The sequence below is a fragment of the Sminthopsis crassicaudata genome, chromosome 2 (assembly GCF_048593235.1).
Source record: "Sminthopsis crassicaudata isolate SCR6 chromosome 2, ASM4859323v1, whole genome shotgun sequence".
Classification (NCBI taxonomy): domain Eukaryota; kingdom Metazoa; phylum Chordata; class Mammalia; order Dasyuromorphia; family Dasyuridae; genus Sminthopsis; species Sminthopsis crassicaudata.
The window spans coordinates 49,665,092-49,687,549 of NC_133618.1; the positions used below are offsets into that span (position 1 = coordinate 49,665,092).

Sequence of the window (22,458 nt, forward strand, 5' to 3'; positions counted from 1 at the left end):
CTTAATAAATGCTTGCAGACTAGTTGAAATTGTAGGATTTAGAGGCCAGAAAAATAACCCTCCCATTATACTGAGGGGGATCCTATTGAGTGGAACTAATTGGTTCCAGAACCTCATTCTCCTGACCTGAATACAGCCCTTTTCTGCCGCCCCAACAAGAAACGAGTTTCAGAGTCGCCACTTTGGCAAATCCCTCAAGCTCCCTGCCCTCTTCTGCTTCCCATCCCGTCCTTTCCCCTTTGTTAAATATGGGGTTGGCTGATTCCAGATCCTGTAATTCTTCCCTCGTCACTCTTAACAAAGGCCTCAATTCCACTTTAAATATTTTGAAGCACTCGTTGTGCTGAGCTTTTGGTCTCCAGCTTCCGTTGTTCTGGGGCGAGGAGTACGCTTGTCACAGCTCAATAACATATAGTGGATACAATGTAACTTGAAGAGGGAAACTTGCAAACGTTCTGTTGTTTTTGAAGAAGGCCTGGATTTAAGTGAGGGAGGACTGTGCAGAGTCCAAGGCCTGTGCTAGGAGAGAGCTCGGAGCCGAGCGAGTGGGTTCCAGACTCCAGAGATCCATTGTGCACAGATACAAAGTCAAGTGAGGGGCTGCCGGCTGCCAAGAGATGGTGGCCGGATTGGAAAGGTGGGCGGGAGCCAGACTGAAAAGATTCTAAATCCCAAGAATAGAAGAGATGGAAAATTTGCCTCCTGAACTGACCAGATCTGGAGATCTGGAGATAAATCTAGAGAATGAAGGGGAGGGAGAAGGAAGAGACTAGAAGCAGAGCGATCTGTGAGAAGGACAGGAGGTTATGTAAGAAAGTGAAGAGAAGACAGATGTGATGTATCCATTTCTCCTGCCACTGCACAATGGTACCTGACTGGATTTGGGGGAGGAGGGGAAGAGAGAGCCAAGGATGACGCCATGACTGCCAGCCCAGGAGACATGGATTTGGCAGAAAGAAAGAATTCTGGTTGAGATGTTGGGTTTCAAATCCATGTGGGACATCAAGGAGAGAATGTCCAACTGGCAGTAATATTAGTCTAAAATTAAGGAGGGAGAAATATGGGTAGAAATAACAATTTGGGAGTAATCTACTGAGCATCATGGGTTTGTCTCGGAAGAGATCACAGAGAGAGGAGAGTCAGAATGTCCTCAGATCTCCCCAGTCGTTTTCTTACCTCTGTGGTGCTTCTCCTTTAATCTATATTATAGAGTCCTAGCTTTAAAATTGTAAGGGTCCTTACTATCAGTTGTCCAACTCCCTCTATTCATAAGTCTAATTGAATTTTTTTTATCTCTGTAAACAGCAAAGGCTAGCAGCTTGTCCAGACTCTCCCCCAGCATTTTGCATAATGCTGTTCATTCTCTAGTCCTGAGTATATTTCTTGTGTGCGTGAAAGAATAGAGGTTTTCAAAGCCCTGCTCCTGACTATAGTAATGAGATATTTGGTGTATTATTATCCCCATTTGACAGATGAATAAAGTGAGGCTTGGAAAAACTAAATAACTAGTCCATGGAAGATAATAATATTTAAGAGCTAAAGATCATCTAATTCCATTCCTTTATTTTTCCATTGAGGAATAGAGAACTGAGTCCCAGAGAAAAGGGGAAAAGAGAGGAAAATAATCGTTTTATAGTGCTTCCCATGTACCTGGCATTGTGCTAAGGACTTTTACCAATATTTATGATTTGATCCTCAATGATTCTCTGAAGTAGATATTATTATTATCTCCATTTGACAATTGAAGAAACTGAGGCAAACAAACATCTGCTTCTACTGACTTAAGTGCCCATACTAAAAGGCAGAGCCTGGCCTCCCAGACCAGTTTTTAGCACATGCCTGCTCTGTTGCAGGGACAGGAACATTGTGGCATCCTGGATTTCAAGCCTGGAAAGCAGTGGAGATCAAACACAATAAAATGTACAGTTGCGTGTCTTGTCCTTACCTGCTCCTGTGTTGTGTGCCTCAGAAGGCTCCTTGAGGGCTTTTGTCTTTGTTTCTCAGGCACCTCACATAATATACATGAAATGCTTAACTAATGCTCATTGCATTTATAGTATTTCTGATCCAACTTTCTTAGTTTGCACATAAAGGAACTGAGGCTCAGAAAGGATCAAGTTCTCTTGGACAAGTTAGTGATAGAGCTGGGTACTTGAATCCACATCTTCCTGTTCACTCTCTCTCCTTTTTCCTGTTTGGGTCTCAGTTTCCTCATCTGCTAAAAGAGGGAATTAGGTAACTGGTGGTCTTTGAAATTGCTTTCAATCATGGATCTATGATAGCCTGCTGCCTTCTGGGCATGGGCAGTGGAGAAAGAAGACAGGGCTGGGAGAAATAGAAGTGGAAGGAGTCTTCTCATGAGTTAAGAGAGAAAATCTGGAGATAAATCTAGGGAATGAAGGGGAGAAGGAAGAAAGTAGAAACAGAGAGACCAGTAGATCTGGTGAGAAGGGCAGGAGGTTATAAAAGTGAAGAGAAGACAGATGTGACATATCCATTTCTCATGAGATAAGGTGGGTTGTTCCCCAGAATGCACTCACATAAGGCACTCTTCTAGGCAAAGATTCCAGTCTCCAAGATAGTTCTACATTGGGACATGAACAGGATCCTGTCCTGGGCTTAAGTTTTCCAGTTATTCCTAACCCTGACTTCCTTATTCTTAACCTAAGGCTAGACTAAATCTGAATTGGCAAGTCTCAAACCCCTGGCTGAGTAGGTAGTTGGAACTCTATGAAAGCTTTGGCATAAATCTAATGTGATGTTATCCTTTAGTTTAATTACATTGGAGGAAAACTCTGCTTTATCTGTATTTACATTAACTGTTTCCCCCTCTTCCCACTTCTTATCTATCTACTTAAAGCAAATAGGCTTCATTTCATTTTAACTAGCACTCAGCATCTAGAAAACGAGGACAGAAGGTATATTGAGAAATTCTAGAACAGTAGTCACCAAAGTTGGGATGGGGAAGATGGGTCACCTCGCACGCCTCAGATCCCAATGATGGGGCTTATCTCCAGCCCATATTCTTCCCTAACTCTTCACTGTGCCACATATCACTTGATCGACTACCCTTCACGGTGGGTTCTATTATTATCCCCATTTGATAGTTGAGGAAATGGAGGCAAACCGATCATCTACCTGGGGCCCAGATCCTAGCTTCTGGCACCCAGGACCAGCACTTACCATGTGTCCCTGTTCTGTGTAGGGATAGAGCAGACTTTCAGTCACCCACCCTCAAAAACTCCCTCACCCAGCACATTCACTTGGGCTGGATTTTATTTATTCACTTCACCCACATCTGTCTGCTCCCTTCTCTCCTGTCACACAACCTGCATGCTGGTTCAGGCCCCTTTCATCTGGATTACTGCAATAGTTGGGATGGTCTCCCAGCTTCAATTATCTGACTTATTCTCCACATAGCTTCCCAAGGAATTTGTTATTATTCAATCATAACTTTGGGAACCATAGTTCACTCATACTATCCTTTGGGATTTCTTGGCAAAGATACTAAAGAGGGCTTTCATTTCCTTCTCCAGTAGAATAAGGCAAATGATGGTTAAATGACTTGTCTAGGATCACACAGTTAATGAGTGAATGAGGCCTCATTTGAACTCAGGTCTTCCTGCCTCCAGGCCCAGTACTCTATCCCTGGGCTATCTAGCTGCCTTCAAGTGATTTAGATAAGCTCAGATCCAATCATGTCAATTCTTAATAAACTCCAATAGCCTCCTTCCTATTACTTCATCCTTATTTCATTCTTTTTAATTTCTATTTTTTGTGTAAATTTTATGATGAACATAATTATTAGTACAAAGTTCGTGTATATAATCTACAGATAAATAAGCATACTCATCTTGGGAAAGCCATGCTCAAAAATGAATTTTTGCCAGCAATATTGGAGCCAAAAAATGTAGAGACTGTTACCCTAGAAAATAAGAGGAACCCCATCTTTATCTACCAGTCTGCCTCCAATGTTTGTAGGGGCTATATGAAGATTCCCATGGGTGTTTCAGGTTGCTGATTGTTCTGGTTAACAATTTCCTCAAAACATAAAATTCAAAAAGTTGAGGAAGACATTATTTAGAAAGGAAGCCTAAGCACCATATAAATAAAAATATATGGACAGTACATGAAATATATATATATATAATATATATATATATATATATATATATATATATATATATATATATATATACATATATTTATTTATTTATTAATACACACACACACACACACACACACACGGAGAGAGGGAGTACCACATACTATACATATATATATAGAGAGAGAGGTATCCTAACACATTTGATTTTTCTTAAAAGTAAATTATGAAAATTTGACAAAACTAGTCCCTTAGTGTCTCAATTAATTTTATGGATTATTGGGTTCAAAGAAAAAAATCCTAAAACTCCGAAGCAGTCTGAGAGAAAAGCTTTTGGCTAGCCAGGGGTGGATTACTTTTCCCTTCTGGATAACATCAGCTTCAGAATTGTGTCTGCTCTGACATCCCAGAGAGATTCTGGGTCAGGGACTTCCTGCTCCTTACTTTTAAAATGTGCATTTTAAAAAATTTGTCAATGTGAGCTTACAGTTGCTTTTCTTTCACTTCTCTTTCTTACTCATTTCAAATGACTTATTTCCTCTTTCTGGGCTTGTTTCCCTGTGGTACTTTCCCTTTGCTGCACTGTTCTATAGCTGCCAGAGATCCTGTTCCTAGCTTGGTCAGAATTCTAACCAAGATTCCATCATACAAGAAGTAGGATTCTGTCTTGGAAAAAAGGCATCCCAGAGGCAGAAAAAGAAAATGGACAAGGGCAGATGCCAGAGTGGCCACAGGTGGGCAAGCTTCTCAAAGAGCCAAGGGAACATTACTTGTACCTGTACAAAACAGACTAGAAGAAGAAAAGCGCTTTCCTGGAGTCATTTAAAACTTGAATACACATTTAGGTAACCAGCAGACTGTGAGCTGTGTGGGCACAACTGTCTTGCCCTTCTTTGTAGCTCCACTTCTGCGCTACACGGTGAGTTTTTTTTAAAAAAATCTTTTTGAAATACAAATCCCTATTCCACAGTTTTCCTTTTTATACAAATATGGATTTTCTTAAAATGTGGCATAAGCTAAGAGAAAAAGTAGATACATATATAAAATATATATTATACACACACATATACAAACATATCTATGTATCCACACATAGACACACACACACTCACACACACATTCATACCAATACTTTTCTTTGTATCCCTTTATCACATAGCACTGGCACATAGAAGCTGCTGAATAAATGTTCATTTTGACTAATTTTGATGAAGCTATGCTGTCATTCATATGTAGTGTAACCTACCCAAGACATCTCATCCTTGCCCTTTCATCATTTTCTAATAAACTTTTTTTTTTAATTTTAGGAAGTAGAGAACAGAAGAGAGGGGAATGAACATATTAGATTTTTTTTTCTGAGTTGGGAGAAGGGGTTGAAAAATTGATTTGGACAAAATGGAGATATAAGAACACCCAACATTTAGCCACAGTCCTAGGATTTCTCTGGTTTCCTCTCTAGGACTTTAATAAAGATTGTATTAGAAAGATAATAGTGGTAATAATAATCATAATAACAATACTTTATGTTTATATGAAACTTTCCTTAATACTTTGCAGATAGCATACTATAATTCTGATATAATTCTTATAGGGGTATAGTGAAATTATAATAGTTAATAATAATAATAATAATAATATTTTATGTTTATGTGACCACTTTTTTTTTTATTCATTTTTCCAAATTATACCCTCCCTCCCTCCACTCCCTCCCCCCGATGACAGGTAATCCCATACATTTTACATGTGTTACAATATAACCTAGATACAATATATGTGTGTAAATACCATTTTCTTGTTGCACATTAATTATTAGCTTCCGAAGGTATAAGTAACCTGGGGAGATAGACAGTAGTGCTAACAATTTACATTCACTTCCCAGTGTTCCTTCTCTGGGTGTAGTTGTTTCTGTCCATCATTGATCAACTGGAAGTGAGTTGGATCTTCTTTATGTTGAAGATATCCACTTCCATCAGAATACATCCTCATACAGTATTGTTGTTGAAGTGTATAGTGATCTTCTGATTCTGCTCATTTCACTCAGCAACAGTTGATTAAGTCTCTCCAGGCCTCTCTGTATTCCTCCTTCATATACCACAATTTACCCAACCATCCTCCAACTGATGGACATCCATTCAACTTCCAGTTTCTAGCCACTCCGAAAAGAGCTGCCACAAACATTTTGGCACACACAGGTCCCTTTCCGCTCTTTAGTATTTCTTTGGGATATAATCCCAATAACAGCAATGCTGGGTCAAAGGGTATGCACAGTTTGATAACTTTTTGGGCATAGTTCCAAATTGCTCTCCAGAATGGCTGGATTCTTTCACAATTCCACCAACAATGTATCAGTGTCCCAGTTTTCCCACATCCCCTCCAACATTCATCATTATTTATTCCTGTCATCTTGTGACCACTTTTCTTAATACTTTACAGATATATCTGGAAATATCCTTTTAGGGCCAAATATGATTCCAGATTTCTTAGGACAAGTATGTAGAATAGAGGGAATAGAAAAAGAAATGTTTTCAGTTATCAGTTACCACCACCAGTTATCAATTATCACTTAGTGAATCTAAGTGTCTTGTCTCTTAGGTTCCCCCCATTCATAAAATGAGCAGAGAAGATCCTCCTTCTTTCTCTTAACCCCTGAGGTACATACACTATTGATCAAATTCTATCATGAGAGCTCTGTAATATTTATTCCTCATTTTAAGAAAATCCATATTTGTATAAAAAAGAAAATCATAGGAGATACTTTTGCATTACAAAAATATTTTTTTAAAAGAAGAGCTATAGTGTCTCTACTGGGCCAATATCCCAAAGAGATCATAGAAAAAGGAAAGGGACCCACATCTGCAAAAATGTTTGTACCAGCCCTTTTTGTAGTGGCAAGGAAGTAGAAGCTGAGTGGGGAAATGACTGAATAAGTTCTGGTATATGAATGTTATGGAATATTATTGTTCTGTTAGGAACAATCAGCAAGATGATTTCAGAGAGGCCTGGAGAGACTTACATCAGTGTACATGGCAACAGCAAGATTAGGTGATGATCAATTCTAATGTGGCGCTCTTCAACAATGAGATGATTCAGACCAATTCCAATAAACTTGTGATGGAGAGAGCCATCTGCACCCAGAGAGAAAACTGTGGGACCTGAGTATGGATCACAATATACTATTTGCACTTTGTTTTGTTGTTTGCTTGCTTTTTTTTCCCTTTTTGATCTGATTTTTCTTGTGCAGCAAGGTAATTGTGAAAATACGTATAGAAGAATTACACACATTGAACACATGTTGAATTACTTGCCATCTAGGGGAGGGAATGGGGGGAAAGGAGGGGAAAAAAATGGGATGCAAGATTTTAAAGGAGTGAATGTTGAAAGCTTTGCATATACTTTAAAAATAAAAAGCTTTAAAATAAAATTAAAATAAATAAAATTTTAAAATAATTTTTAAAAAGCTGGCTATGCATTTCAGAGGGTTGGTTTTGATTTTTTAAAAATATGGATCAGCCTTGTTAGAGACTGAGTGGGCCTTCAACCATTGGAAGATCAATCAGAAATTGAGGTGAAACATTTCTGAAATTAAAATATAAGGGTTGAGAAAATTGAGAGTCTGGCACTTGTATCTGTTGCAAAAAGCTAAGTGCTACTAACCTGCAAGAGTGAGGACTGTGTGAGGAGCTGATAAAAGTGTGGCAGTGAGCAAGCAGGCCACCCAGAGGTCACCAAGTCCTGGGGGAAAGGATGAATTGCTCACCTGCCTTTGTGTTGCTACCTTCTCCCTGCAGATGGGCTGGGGTGACCTGGGAGTGTTTGGAGAGCCTTCTAAAGAGACCCCTCATCTGGACCAAATGGCTGCCGAAGGGATGCTTTTTCCTAACTTCTACACTGCCAACCCCCTCTGTTCTCCGTGTAAGTAGACTTGAGTTTGTCCTGCCCTAGAGTGGGGAGCTCCCAGGCCTGGGAATGGAAATCTTGCGTTTTAGTCCTTTGGGGACAGAGAATGACCCCTCAGACAATCTGGGTAGCTCTTACACTTCCCTTTCTCTTCTGATCCCTGGGTTCTAGGACCTCAGGTCTATTGCAATAGCCACCAAGTATTCTACTATGCTGCTAAAAACTAGTGTTCCTGCGGTTACATGGACTACAGTTAGTCTAGTGGAAAGAGCCCTGGACTACAAGTCCAGAAAAGATGCAAGTTCAAATGCCACCCCTGATACTTTTAATAGCTATGTAACCAAGTCACTTAAATTCTGAGCCTCTCATTTTCTCATGTGTAAAATCATGCTAATAATATCTATCTCCTTGAGCTCTTGTGAGGAACAAGTGAAGGAATGTGCAGACTTTTAATCACTAAACATCAGGAGGCATTTATCATTATCATCATGATTTTTAGAGATTATTGAGAGCATAAGCCTCTAATCTCTTCCCGATAAGAACTTACTCTGTATTCCTCAAAGAATGTTATGATCACTGAAGAAAAGAGAAAAGTGGAAATATTCCTGCCCCAGGAGGATTGGAAGGGTAGTTTTGAGAGCTACCTCCAAGTCTTATAAGCCTTGCAAGGGAAGTTTGGTAGTTTTCAATGACTGAGCGATAAGCTATTCAGGATCTTGCAGTAGATGCCTTCATGCCATTTTATTTTCTAAATCTTATTTTTATTTTCAATTCTGAATTCTTTTTCTCCTTTCATCCTAACTTCCACCCATTGAAAAGGCAAAAAATGCAATACCCATTACATATATGAAGTCATGTAAAGCATTTCTGCATTAACCACTTCATATCCAATTTTCTGTTCCCATTAAACCATTTCTTTTTTTTCCAATATCAGTTACTTTATTCCAATCTGATTGTATTATTTTTCTCCAGACAATTTTTTCTAATTACATGTCAAAAAAAATTTAACATTTGTTTTTCAAAATTATAAGTTCCAAAATTCCTCCTTCCCTCCCTCCCCACTTCCCCCAATTTGACATGGTTTACATGTGTGTAGTCATACAAAACATTTCCATATAAGTTATGCTATTAGATCATTTCTTGTTTTCTTTCTTTCTGTTTTTCTCTAGCAAGAGCAGCGCTGCTCACTGGCCGCCTTCCCATCCGAAATGGATTCTATACAACCAATGAACATGCCCGAAATGGTATGGATTTTGTCCTCTTATCCTTCAGAAATCCCTCCTGGCCTTTAGTTGTAGTTTTTGTTTTTGTTTTTTTTTTTGTCAAGTAGCTTTGCAGAGAGTATTAAGAGCTTGACCAAAAGATGGATTGGGCTGTCTTTTCAGAAAGAGGGGTGGAGGTAGAGAGAAAAGAGGGGTCCAACTAAACTCTCTGCACTGAAATGTGCTGCCCCTATTGCTCCTCAGATCAGTTGACATCCCTGTTGACTCAGAATGAAACCTGTTGTGGTGGGATGAGGCGGAGATCTGACAGGCGTTAATCACTGTCCCTGAACAATATTTTTTGGCTTCTTAGTGATGCTTTTCTGCTGCTGGGGTCCTATTCCATCCATACTTGGAATGCATTCTTTTCTGCTCAGTGTCCTAAAGGTGGGCTGTCAATCAGAGCATCTCAGGTGGAGGCCTAATGGCTGTCAGGCATGAGAGGGAATGAGGAGGGGCTAAGATGGGGCTCCTTTCCATAGAATCTAGTAGGAGCAGTGGGACATGGAGTCAGAGAACTAAAATATGCAATAAAAATAAGGGCAGTATGGGCTGAGGGCCAGGGGAGCAAGCATCAGAGGTGCCCTTTGGGGAGCACCTGGTTTCCAGCCCATTTTTATGGCACTTGGTTGGAGATGGGCTGCTCATAAGGTGCCTCATGTTTTCCTGTTGCTTTAATGATGTGTCCAGCGAGCCCAGTTTTCAGATTTGTTTTCAATCAAAATAACATTTCTGAAGGACCACATGATTTTGCGATTTCCCTGTTGGTGCAAATAAGAATACAAAGCCATTTTGTTCTCCCCAGCTTATACACCTCAGGAAATAGTCGGAGGAATCCCAGATTCGGAGTTCCTCCTTCCTGAGCTGCTGAAGAAAGCAGGCTATGTCAATAAGATTGTTGGCAAGTGGTAAGTTTGGCTTGAGTTTCTCCTCTCACCCCCTCCCCCCCATTTTTGGTATGTACCGTTTGGCCAAGACGTAGACTTTTTCCAAGCAATCATTACTAAAATTTCCTAACAAGGAAAATTTGTTAGGTTGGAAATGGAAAAACTTTATGTTTTAAACCAGATAAAATCTGACATCTAAATGCTTTGGGGGGGAAAAAATCTGCGAGTAGAGGTCACAAGACTTGGTAATGGAACAAATCCAGTATTGTAGGACAAAAAAAATTGCTTTGTGGTTTAGAATATGAACAGTGCTGTAACTATTTTGGTCTAGTTGAGTGAATGAAGCATTAATTAAGCTCATACTGTGTACAAAGCTCTGGGGATGCAAATGGAACCAAAACCTTTGCTCTCCAGGCCCTCATATTCTAATGCATATGAAAGGTTTCAGCTACAAGTTCTGTGGAAAGTGCCACAGGCCTTAGGGAGCAGATTAGCAGATGCTAAAGCCTCTTCCTCAATCTCATTTTTACTGATAAAAAATCAAGTCAGTTTCTATTGTTGAAAGATTGGATGGAATCAGGGATTTCGGCTACAAGAACTTTCTCTCTAGGTCTTCAATGGCTGTAACCCCTTTTGGAGCAATTGCCAAGCTGCCCCTCCCCAGATGCTTCCCAGGATCATGGTCCAGGGCTTATCCCCAAGGCTCTCAGACTCAGTGTCTGAAGCTGTCCCCTCTCAGGGTTTGAAGGGAATTGGTGGTTAGGGTGGTTGGGGATATTAGCCTGGTCTGGCCCACATTGCCTTCTATCTCTCCCTCTGGGGACCTTGCTCCAAATGTACTCTTTACATAAATACATACTTTTGTTAAAACTGCAAGGATCTGCAGTATTGTCATTGTTGTGAATACTTTCTCCCAGAAGACAATAAACAACCCTCTGTGTTTTAGTAGACAGTCTTTATGAATTGTTACGCAGTGCCCCCTCTCTGATGATGAGGGTGGAGGCTGCTCCTCAGACAGTAGTCATACAACCCTTCCCTGGCCCCGTGCCAGAAGCCTCTGCAGCTTGGTAGAAGGTACCAGGGCTGGGACTGGATTTGTCTGGGCTGTGGGAGGCCAAGGTTGCCACAAAGAGCTCAAGCCAACCTGGGGCACAAATAACTGATCTGGAGTAAAATGTCCACCAGTAAAATAGCCTTCTCACTGAGGAGACTTTAGTGGAACACCTATTATGCCTGTAAAAGTGCTGTGTAACCTGCCAGCTGTCCCTGCAGTGCTGTAACCCAGCTCTGCCTTCCTATCTGTTCCCTCTTCACCTTCTATTACTGCATTTTTGGGATGTTATTGCAGCCTCTGAGGAAGGTGCGGTGTTTACAGTTAGTGCAGAATGGCAATAAAGGGGGAAAATGGTATTGTCTGCTACTGGCCCCCCTCTCCTGTGCCCTTAAGTCCCCAGGAAGCAGATATTCAGCCAGGCTGAAATTGGCATCTGTGACCTCCTCTCTGCCTAAGTTTCCCTTGAATTGTATTCAGAGCAGTCTGTCGACTTCAGTCCAGGTTCCCTTGGAAAAGGGACAGATTCCTCTCTCACCCCACAAAATTAGGAAACGAGGAATCCTCAGTGAGCTGCTGCAGAATAAAGTAAACTGACTTAGAAGTTTATGAAATGATAACTCCATAGGGGGGAAAAAACAGCTCTGAAAGACTTTAGAACTCATTCTTATTGGTGACAAATCATAAATCCAAAAGAATGAAGGTTAAATATCTGCTTTACCCAGCTGAAGAGCTGAAGAACTTGAAATGCAGAAGAAGAAGCCCAATTTTGAACACAACTAATGTGAGAATTTATTTTAATAGACTAGGAATATATGTATCAAAGGATTGATTTTGGATTTGAAAACATGCTTTGGGGAGGGTTAGCAGGAATAACTGGTAGGAGTACATTAATAGAGTAGGAATTAGGAAGAAAGTTGCTAAGATAGTCTACATTTAAAAATAAATGAAATGAATTAATAAAGGAAATTAATAAATTCCCACATTGCTCACATCCAAAAGTCTATCTTCACTCTGAGTCCTCAAGATCTCCTGAATCCATGATTAGCTATCATCTTGATCTTTTAGATCAGGAAGTTTTGCAATAACCCAACAATATCCCTGGGGTCGTGGCAATATCCCAGAATTCTGAAGCACCTGAACGTTCATTCTAAAGATCTGATTATTTAACCCTAAAATATTCCTTAGTCTTAGAATAGAATAGAATCCAATTAAGGTAGTGAAAGTATTTATAGAAATAAGAGTGAGCAGGCTTGAGTATCTGTAATAACCTCCTCCTTTCTTGTTGTCCACCTCCTCTGTCTACTCCCATGACTCTTGTCCAAAGGCCCAACTCCAGACCTACCTTCCCTGAGAAGCCTTCCTCTTCTAATGACTGCTGTGTCTTCTGATCATCTGTGGCCTGTATCATCTATTAGAATTTCTCTATCCTGACTTGTGTTGCTATTGATCTCCTTAATTTGGGGCTCCCCATACTGTGTAAGTTCTATGAGGGAAGGGGTTGAGTCTTGAATTGCCTCATATCCTTTCTGCCATTGAGCACAGAACCATCATATAAAGCAGCTGCTCTCTAAATGTCTGATGATGGTGATTAAAAATGAGCAAAGGACACCAGAAGTTTGGAAAATCCTGGTTGTCAGGAGGCTCCCTAGTGACTGGGAAAAGCCAGTTTCTTGATCCTTCAGTTGGATGAGGAAGCTGCCCATGCCTGGCCAATCAGCTTCAAAATGATGACTAATGTGGAGGCAAGGGGAAAACCCATTGGGGACCTTGGAAAGACTTTGTCTGATGGAATCAAGCCTCATCAGGCTTCCAGGCTAATCTGTGTAGTAGAAAAAGTGGCGAAAAGCTGAGTAAATAGCAAGCTGAGAAAAAAGGGCCAGAATTAGCACCAGGAATGGGTTGGCACACAGAAGAGTGACTGATCTAATCATGAACAGTTAACAGGCAGCAGGGTGGCCCCGGGTCTCTGGTATGTCTCATAGTGCTGAATGAGCGGGTCTGTAATGAAACACATGTGATTCTGGGTTCGTATTGATTAGTTCATTCAGATGTACCAACGCCAAAACTGAATGGAGAGAAAACAGGCCAAAATCTACATCTAAATTATTAGCAACAAGAGGAAATACTAGCAGATCAAAATCTTCTGCAGAGGGAAAGGGATGATTGGCCAATAGCTTCCTAGTAGAAATCAGGTACCTTGCATTTTTGTGCACAGAACCACTCAAAAGATGGGGGAGGAGGTAGAGTGACTGAAATAAGGGAAAAATTGAGCAGTTACTACTTGTCAGATACTGACAAACATGGTGGGGAGATATAATATGAAAGTAGTAAAAGAGAAATACGAGATATTTCTTTGTTTTACAAATTTGAGAAGAGAGAAAGGGCAAAAGACTCCCCAGCTCTCAGGGAATCTTAATTCTAATAGAAGGCAGCAGGGCCTCTGGGGATTGGTGACCAGGAGAGGGCTGGAATGGAGATGTGGGGTGGTCTAGGGCCTAGCCAAGTGACTTGACCCTAAAGCAGGAGTTCAGAGATATGGAGATCAAGTTCTCCAGAGCTTAAGGCCTGAATTCTTGAAGATCCAGCTTCAAGATAGTTCAAGGAAAGCTTGAGCCTCAGGGTCAGAGTTATAGAAACATTTCTTCCAGCAGGTAGGAGCTATGCAAAAAAAAAAAAAAAGTAGGCCCAAAATTCAAACGTGATTAAGCAGACATGCAGAGAAAAGCCAGCAGAAGATGACTGGCAACTCCTAGCGAGTTCTCCTTGGTCACAGGCACTGGGAGAGCACATCCTCAGAGAGCTTCTGGCCCAACCCCTTTATCCTATGGGGCAAATAGAAGTCCCTTCTGGCCCCTAACTGACTTTGAAAGCCACACATTGACATTTTCTGGGAGTTTTTTCCTGTTAAGAAATTCCCAAGTGCATTTTAATCTGGTTTGGCTAGAGTCTAAAGCTGGACACTTCCAGCTTGCATTTACATAGCACTTCATGGTTTGCAGAGCACTTTACCTATGCTATCTTATTGGATACGGAAAGCCCTATTTTACAAATGAGGAGACTGAGGTCAAGAGATGAGGAGGGAGTTGTCTAGCATTATGCCGCTTATTGAGTATCTGAGGCAGACTCTGAATTCAGTTCTTTCTGACACCACTGCCAGCTCTCTGTCGACTCAGTTACACTACCTGACAGACAGCAGGTTTAGATGGGACAGTCAGGCAAGTCTCTTTTTAAATTTCTGATCTGTAAAAAAGTGACAGTAATACCCATCCTACCAGCCTCATAAAGTGTTTTGATACTCAGACAAAAATGTAAAAGCATTGAGGATTTTTTTAAAAGTATGTTATTATGACCATCATCATTATTATTGTCATTTTAGAAGGAATAGAACTTGATAGTTTTGCTTACAAGTAACTTAATAATGTAGTTCCATTAAGGAAAGATTGTTTACTTTAATTCCAAACCAGAATGCTTTCTGGTGAGTTGAGTATGAACCACATTAGAATTAATGGGTTGGATTGGATTGTATAGAGAGACTATGGCAATACTTGGGTCCAACAGACCTCCTATGAGAAAATACATAGCAATTTAAAGGATAGATCTGAGGGGATGAAGTAACGAAATGAGGGAGTCAAATTCTTCTTTTCCCATGAATACAAAACATGAAGATTGAAAAGACATAGCTCCAGAGTCCTCAGAAAACAATTCACTTCCTTTCAGAACTGGATCTTAGAGAGCTATTTCTTGTAGCTAGAGAAATTGAAGCCTAGGAAAGTTAAATGACTTCTCTAAAGTCCAGAGATAGAACTCTCCAGTCGCTCGGTCAATATGCCTCCAGTTTGCACCTGCCTCACAATGCAGCTGTGAGATGCCAGTGAGAAGAGCACGTTACCCACTCTACCAGCTTTACAAAGCTGTGTAAATGGCAGCTGTTGTTATCAATATTATTGTCTTGAAGTATCTGCTCTTTGGGTTGCGAGACTAGATCTCCCCTGAGGTTGGGGGGCCTGTGGGGATCTCAAGGACAGTGGATTTCGGGGGGGGGGATGCTGTGTAGAGTGGGCTCAGATGGGATCTTTGCTCCTCCTACTCTCTGGGCTTTCCCTGGCTGGAGGAGTCAGAGGATTAGCTGCTCCCCAAAGGGAGGAAGAAGGCTTTACAAAACTCGGTAGGAACAGAACCTGGCAGGAAGTTCTCCACAGCTTAGATTGACGCCTCCAATGTGTGCTGGGGGTTTGCAAACTGGAAATCCCCCCTCTCTCTCTTGACTCCAAGCAGATGATCTTCGTACTTTGGAACAGATTTCACAGTTATCACCAAAGTGGGCACTTTGCCCGTTTTATCTTCTAATCACTCAAATCTACATAAATAATACAGGGCTTTGGGGGAAATTATAAGTACATAGTTAGCAGATCCTGGAGCTGTTCCAGTCTGTTACGTGAAGTCGTGCTGCATCCATGATAAAGCTTGGCCACATAAGCTTAATGTGCCTGCATAAACCTGTTATGACCTTTGGGGGCTATCTCTTGAGTAGTGACTGTCCAAAGCTGAAAGAAGAGATTATTGGAGCTCCAATTTTTACCTTATCAAAAAAAGATTTCTTCCTAAAGTGCTATATAAATGTTAATATTAGGCCAAAGGAAAACCCCCAGAATTATTGGAAAGTCATAGTTTAAAATTACTTTGCCCTCTTCTGGTAGCCTAGGTTTTGGGTGAGAAGGAAGCAAAGGTACATGGGATGATATTTGAGGGGTTAAGGTCGTGGAAGTGGTTATGAGTTTGACGTCTAGAGAGTTTCTGATTGCCAGATTGTTAATGATAAAATTTTATATAATTTTGATATAATTTGAGACCTTTTAAAAATTTATTATATATACAGTATTTCACAGCTCCCCCATTTTGTGAGTTCCTAAAATGGCTTGGATTCTTGTTTCTAGGCATTTGGGTCACAGGCCCCAGTTTCACCCCTTGAAGCATGGATTTGATGAGTGGTTTGGAGCCCCCAACTGTCATTTTGGACCTTATGACAACAAGGCTAGGCCCAACATTCCTGTTTATAGGAATTGGGAGATGGTAGGCAGGTAATGGAGTTTTATCTTCCTCATCCCCTCCCTCTGTAAATCATTCCATTTACTTTGCTTCTCACTTTTTCCAGGAAGCAACATGCAATGGGAGTTTTAAACTTGCTTATTCTTGCTAAGCTGTTAAAGTAGTCCATTCAGTTTAGACTCCTCATTTTTCTCATTTAATAATCTATATTTCTTCTATGAATCAATGAATTAACATTCATTCTAGGACACTTTTAACTTACATAATTATCAAAGGCAACAATTAGATTCTCTTTGCAGAGGCCACACAGAGCAGGTAAGCCCCACTCTGAGATGATGGGACATCAGAGCCTAGAAAGAGTCCATCTAATCAATTGGTGGGGGTGCCCAAAGCCTGCATCTCTTCTTATCTGTCATCACCTAATGAAGGTGCTCAAAGCTTTTTAATCTCTTAATGATATAAATTGTTCCTCCCCAAATGTCTAAATTTTTAATGCCTACACAGGCCTGTTCTGCTGTGTTTTTAAAATATGTTGCATAATTTATACATTTTCTTACTTTTACTTAATCATAAAATCCAGGGAAGAAGGACATTCTCCCATTGTGGGTCTATTGATTTTTCTTATTTTGTGTTATTTTCAGATTCTTTGAAGATTTCCCCATTAATCTCAAGACAGGAGAAGCTAATCTAACTCAGATCTACTTACAGGTATTGGAAAGCTGAGTGTGGGGTGGGCTATTCAATGGCTGCAGTGATATTGGGGTATTTTACCTCCAGTGGCAGGGAATGGATTCATTTTTATTTACAGGAAGCAGTGGATTTTATTAAGCAGCAGGCCCACCAGCAGCCCTTTTTTCTTTATTGGGCTATTGACGCCACCCACGCACCTGTGTATGCTTCAAAATCTTTCCTGGGTACCAGTCAAAGAGGGCGGTAAGTAACATAAAATTTTATGTTTATTATTTTTATAATGGCAGAAAATTGTAGTAGTATTTCTCATCTGGGTCTGCTGGAAGATTAACAGTAGTATTGGCTTCCCCTTTGATTAGCTGTATGACCTTGAACTTATGCAGCTTTGTTTTGTCCCCTTAAAAAAGAAAAAGAGGTAATGACATGGGCCAATCTATTTCATTAAAGCCATAGGGTTAGTACGTTGTTGAACTGGTGATTGCCCTGAGTTAATCAGTCAAAGTTTGCCATTACCCTTTTCCTGTAGATATGGAGATGCTGTTCGTGAAATTGATGATTGCATTGGGAAAATACTGAAACTCCTTCAGGACCTGGGTATCCAAGAGAACACGTTTGTGTTTTTCACATCTGATAATGGAGCTGCTCTCATTTCTGCTCCCATTCAAGGTAAGCATCTCATGTTAACCGTCCCCATGACTTCATATCTATCAATGAGATCATAGCCTTAGATTTTTTATTTTTAGATGGTATGCTCCAAAGTCTATACTCCAAAGTCCATGGTCTGGGGGTGGGGGGTGCTGGCAGGGGATGCTTCCTACGGGGGATGTGACTGTCCTCTGTGACATCAGCCTCAGATGTTCCTACTTCCCACTGCTAACAATTCAAATATCTCTTAATGATCTATCATGGGCAGTTCATTCTTAAGCTTTTCAAGAACTTAAAAAAAAACAAAAACTAATCATATTTTCAAACTCTGCTGTCCCTTGGGACCATCATTCATTCCACCATAAACTTTAGAAACTGGAGGAGAATCTTAGAGCATTCTTAAGGACGATACATTCTGGATAAAATAGTATTTCCTTATCTTTTTTCTTAAAATTTCTTTTGAGTCAAAGGGTTGCCGCAATTATAGAAAAACGAGAATTTGGTAAATATTTTCTCAACAAACAAGTCTATAGACATCCTTTTTATTCACCGTTCCTTTCAATGTTTTCCCAACGAATGCCAACATTTGTAAAAGTATTTGTCTTAAGTAATTTGAGTGATGGATTGATTATCCCTCTTTCCCCTAATAAATATTGACTATCTTAGAGAGTCCAATTCTAGAATTCCTGGATTTTGTCTACCTAGAAGCCTAATTTTGGCTTCCTTTGATTAGTACCTTTATTCATTTGGGTTTTTGGGGTGAGGAGGAGCAAGGAGGTGAAGGGGGCAGTTATATTGGGGTCATCCTTGACGTCTTCTGATCTCATATCCTTTTCAGTAAAAGAACTTTTGAGCATATAGCATGTATATAATTCAAAAGTTATATTAATGTACTGTGGTATTAACTGAAAATAGACATTTAAAAAGAATGAGGTAAAAATGAAATTATATTTGATCCTAGAGTCAATAGGAAGCTGCTGGAGTTGATAGAATAGGAAGTGATATGATCAGATCTATGGTTTAGGAAAATCCCTTTGGCAGCTGAGTGGAGGATGGACTGGGGAAACAAGGAAACCAATTAGAAGCCTAATTGTAAATTCATGTTCCTGGTGGCCCCACTACCACCAAGGCTCTATCCTTGGTCTTCTCTTTGCCTCCACACTGAGTCAAGGCAGGCCTTGTGTGGGTGGAGAAAAAAGGGCTGGATGCAAGAGATGTGTGTGGGGGGAAGAAACAAGACTTAGCCACTGATTAGATATGGGCAGGAAAGACTGAGGAGTAGAGGAAACCACTGGTCTGGATCCTCCAACATCGATTTTTGAATTCTCTTTTACAGGAGGCAGTAATGGACCCTTCCTGTGTGGGAAACAAACCACCTTTGAAGGTGGGATGAGGGAGCCAGCGATCGCCTGGTGGCCTGGACATATACCTGCCGGACAGGTGAGTACCTCGGCTCAGTCTTACTGAGAAGGCTTATATTGGATCACAGCTGATATTCACTCTCTCTTTCCTATTTCTCTTTTTCAGTCTCTTTTAAGACCCTAGCCTCCATCCTTTTCAGTCCCTTTTTAGATCCCTATCTAGGGCTCCCTCCCTCCTCAGAAGCAAACCCTTCTTTATGTGAGCAAGCTAACAAGGCAGACTAGGGGCTTAGACTGGCCAGATCTCTGTTTGAGGGGCACACGTTCTAAAGAAAAGCAAGTGATCCCCTTTCTGTTGTTGTTTGCTTGCATTTTTGTTTTTCTTCCCAGGTTATTTTTACCTTTCTAAATTCGTTTTTTCTTGTGTAGCAAGAGAACTGTTTAAATATGTACATATATATTGTATTTAAGATATACTTTAACATGTTTAACATGTATGAGACTACCTGCCATCTAGGGGGGAGAGTGGGGGAGAACAAGGGAAAAAGAAGATTTTGCAAGGGTCAGCACTGAAAAATTACCCATGCATATGTTTTGTCAATAAAAAGCTATTTTTAAAAATCAAGTGATCATGTGCATTGTGCCATAAGAAAAAAAGGACCAGACCACACTAGAGATTAGTAAGACTGGGCAGGGGAGCTGAAGTGTGGGTTTGAAAAACAAAATGCTGAAATGAATCCACAGTTCCTGCTCTGGATGATCTTCTGCCTTTCATTATTTTCTTGGTGCTTCTCAAAAATGATGAGGTACTGACCAGAATGATGAAACCTTAGCACCAGTGTTCTGTCCTATTCTCGGTGACAATCCGTCGTGTCCTGACTTCTGATCGCCTTCTCTGTGTCAGGCTGTTTGGTTTGTCAGTGAGACTCGATGCCCAGAACGTGGCATATGGGGCATTTCCCACTTAATGTACTCTCTATATGTACAATGTTGGACACATAGGTGTTTAGGAAATGTTTGTTTATGGCTTTAATTATGGGGAGCTAAAAGGAGAGTAGACAACATACATACCTTCAAAGAATTTAATAAGGGGGAGAGGACAAATAAAAATTTAAAGGGATAAAAAAAAGTCTCGCCATATGTCTGTACCATGCATAGCAAATTTTAGCTATACACAGATGCTTCTGGTACTGTTGGAGTTGTCGTGGGAGCCAGGTGTGGTTAATTTGGGAGTACTTAATAAAGGCATTAAGAGTTAACTGTGTTTTAAAGGAAGAGAGGAAGATCTGCTTAGCAGATGGAAGGAGGGATGCTGCTGTTCTGGCTGGGAGAGGTGGAAAAGGTGGACATGAGTGAATAATGAAGAAGGAATGAGGATGAACACGAGGATGTGGGGTCACCTGGACCTCACATTATCCAGTAATCTCCACTTTGTCTCCTCATTTGCTCCAGATTTCTAGCATCCAGTAGCCTCCCCCATTTATCTCCAGACCTTTTGGATAAACTGTTTTATAGTGTCATGTTACCCATTCTAGAAATAGATAGACAAGCAGGCCTCTCTATACCACTGTACCAAATACTGGGGATAAAAATATAAGAAAAGGAGCAGTGGATGGAGCACACTTGTAAAGTCAGGAGGACCTACATTCAGATCTGGCCTCAGACATTTAGCACTTACTAGTTGTATAACCCTAGTTGAGTCACTTAACCTCAATTGCCTGGGTAAAAAATAAATAAAAATACAAGAAAAAAGAAAGACCAGTCCTTGTCCTTAAGGAGATTATGTTCTCACAGTGAAAGGGCATATTGGAGGGGGAAAGGACAAAGAGGATGCAGGGACAAAGCCAGACAATCAGAGGCTCAGCTGAGAGGAGAAAAAGCGTGGCCAGCTTGGGCCCAACCCCCAAAAGGAGGCCCTGGGAAGGGCCTCCCAGTAGGAGAAGGGGCCAGAGTGGCAGGGAACATTCAGGGGCAGCTGAGTCATAGTCACAGAGTCCATAGGTTGCAAAAAGGAGTAGCCAAAGAGAGAAGAATTCTATCCTTCAACAGGCCCCTTCACAGCCAATCCCCTCCTGGGTATGCTCAGCCTGGTCTTGGTACCTACTAACTCCTGCCTGTCCAGTGCACCTTCTCAGAACTAGAGTATTTGTATATTTGTGTGTTCACACTTTCTTAATGGATCTGCAGTGACATGTGCAATGGAAGCATCACTGCTTCTCTGTCTGCCTTTTCTCCTTTCAAATTAGAATCCTCTCCAGGGCGGAAATGTATCCTTTGCTTCCTACATAAACTAGTGTTCCCAGAACACTAGAAACAGGCACAATTTCACAAGCAGAAGTAGTGTACATTAGTGTTGAGCAATCACTGCCTTCTGTGAGATCGTCCTGCAAGTTATATACTTGGAAATTGTTAATAGGTCATCCCTTCTGTATTCGTCAGCTTCTCTAGGCTAAAAAATCCAGTTCCTTCAAGTTTTCCTAACTTACCAGCCTTTTATCAGCTTCACCTTTGATTAGCTGTGTGACCTTGAGCTTCCTTTTCTCAAAACTCCTTGAGATTCTCTACATCTTGTTCCAAGACAGATCAATAAGCTATTCTAATAAAAACCCAACCAGTTGGAAGAATGACTTGTTTTTTTTATTTTTAATAATTATGATGAACTTTGTAGTAAACAACACTAGTCAGTTAGACTTGTTTTGCAACTATTTGCCTTTAAGTGATGTAATTTAGGTGCATAAAATTAAACTTTTTAGAGTCACTCTCCACAAGTCTTCATCTAGATTCTCTGTCCATTTGGTCCCCAAACTTGTAAAAGCACATGGTCCAGTGCACCAGTAGGTGCTCCACCAGAGCTTATCCCCTTCCCTTCATCCTCCCTGCTCATATGTTGCATATCTGTGCCTCCTGTTCTCTGTTCCTCACCTGACATTATTTGGTTTGGATATAGTATTATGTCACAGTGTTTGACCACAGTAGCGCATCATGACGATTTGACTATCCCTCTGTCGTTGGACCTGGACCTGTATGGTGCTTTTTAATGATAAATGATGCTTCTCTCGGGATCTTTGAATAACACTCTTAGAGCCATTCTCAATACTAGAGAATTCAGAAATGAGGGCTTGGAGGGAGATTACTTCATATTTGGTTTTATTTTGGTGTCCCCCTCATTGTGTGCACTCGTATGCAGTGGTCACTTACTGAACGTGTGTAGAAGTGATTTCACATTAAGAGCGCCGGAGAGGGACTTCTGACGTGTGCACACCCAGTTGAGGGAACTGCCGCTTGTTCTGCCCTTGACCAGTTGTGCCTCCCGGTTGAGAGCGGTTCACACTCTGGCCTTGATCCTGCTTCCTGCCCCGAACCCTGCAGTTGCCCTCCCTGACAGCCAGGGACAGTGCTTGATGTCTCTCCACTGGACAGACATCGAGTTCTCAAGTTCACCAAGCATTGTGCCGGAGGAGAGCATGGAGAGTACCTTGTCTTCCAGGGATGAGGGCCTGGGCCCACGCTT

General features: G+C 40.9%; 1 protein-coding gene across 1 annotated transcript in view; it reads left to right on the forward strand.

The window, feature by feature from the left end:
* Nucleotides 1-22,458, forward strand: part of GALNS (galactosamine (N-acetyl)-6-sulfatase) — a 66,976-nt gene that overhangs the window by 953 nt on the left and 43,565 nt on the right. Inside the window, exons 2-9 of the mRNA XM_074286198.1 lie at nt 7,894-8,017; nt 9,172-9,246; nt 10,070-10,172; nt 16,140-16,283; nt 16,893-16,959; nt 17,060-17,184; nt 17,468-17,607; nt 18,923-19,026. Coding sequence (XP_074142299.1) covers nt 7,894-8,017; nt 9,172-9,246; nt 10,070-10,172; nt 16,140-16,283; nt 16,893-16,959; nt 17,060-17,184; nt 17,468-17,607; nt 18,923-19,026 — 882 coding nt within the window. The remainder of the gene's footprint in view (nt 1-7,893; nt 8,018-9,171; nt 9,247-10,069; nt 10,173-16,139; nt 16,284-16,892; nt 16,960-17,059; nt 17,185-17,467; nt 17,608-18,922; nt 19,027-22,458) is intronic.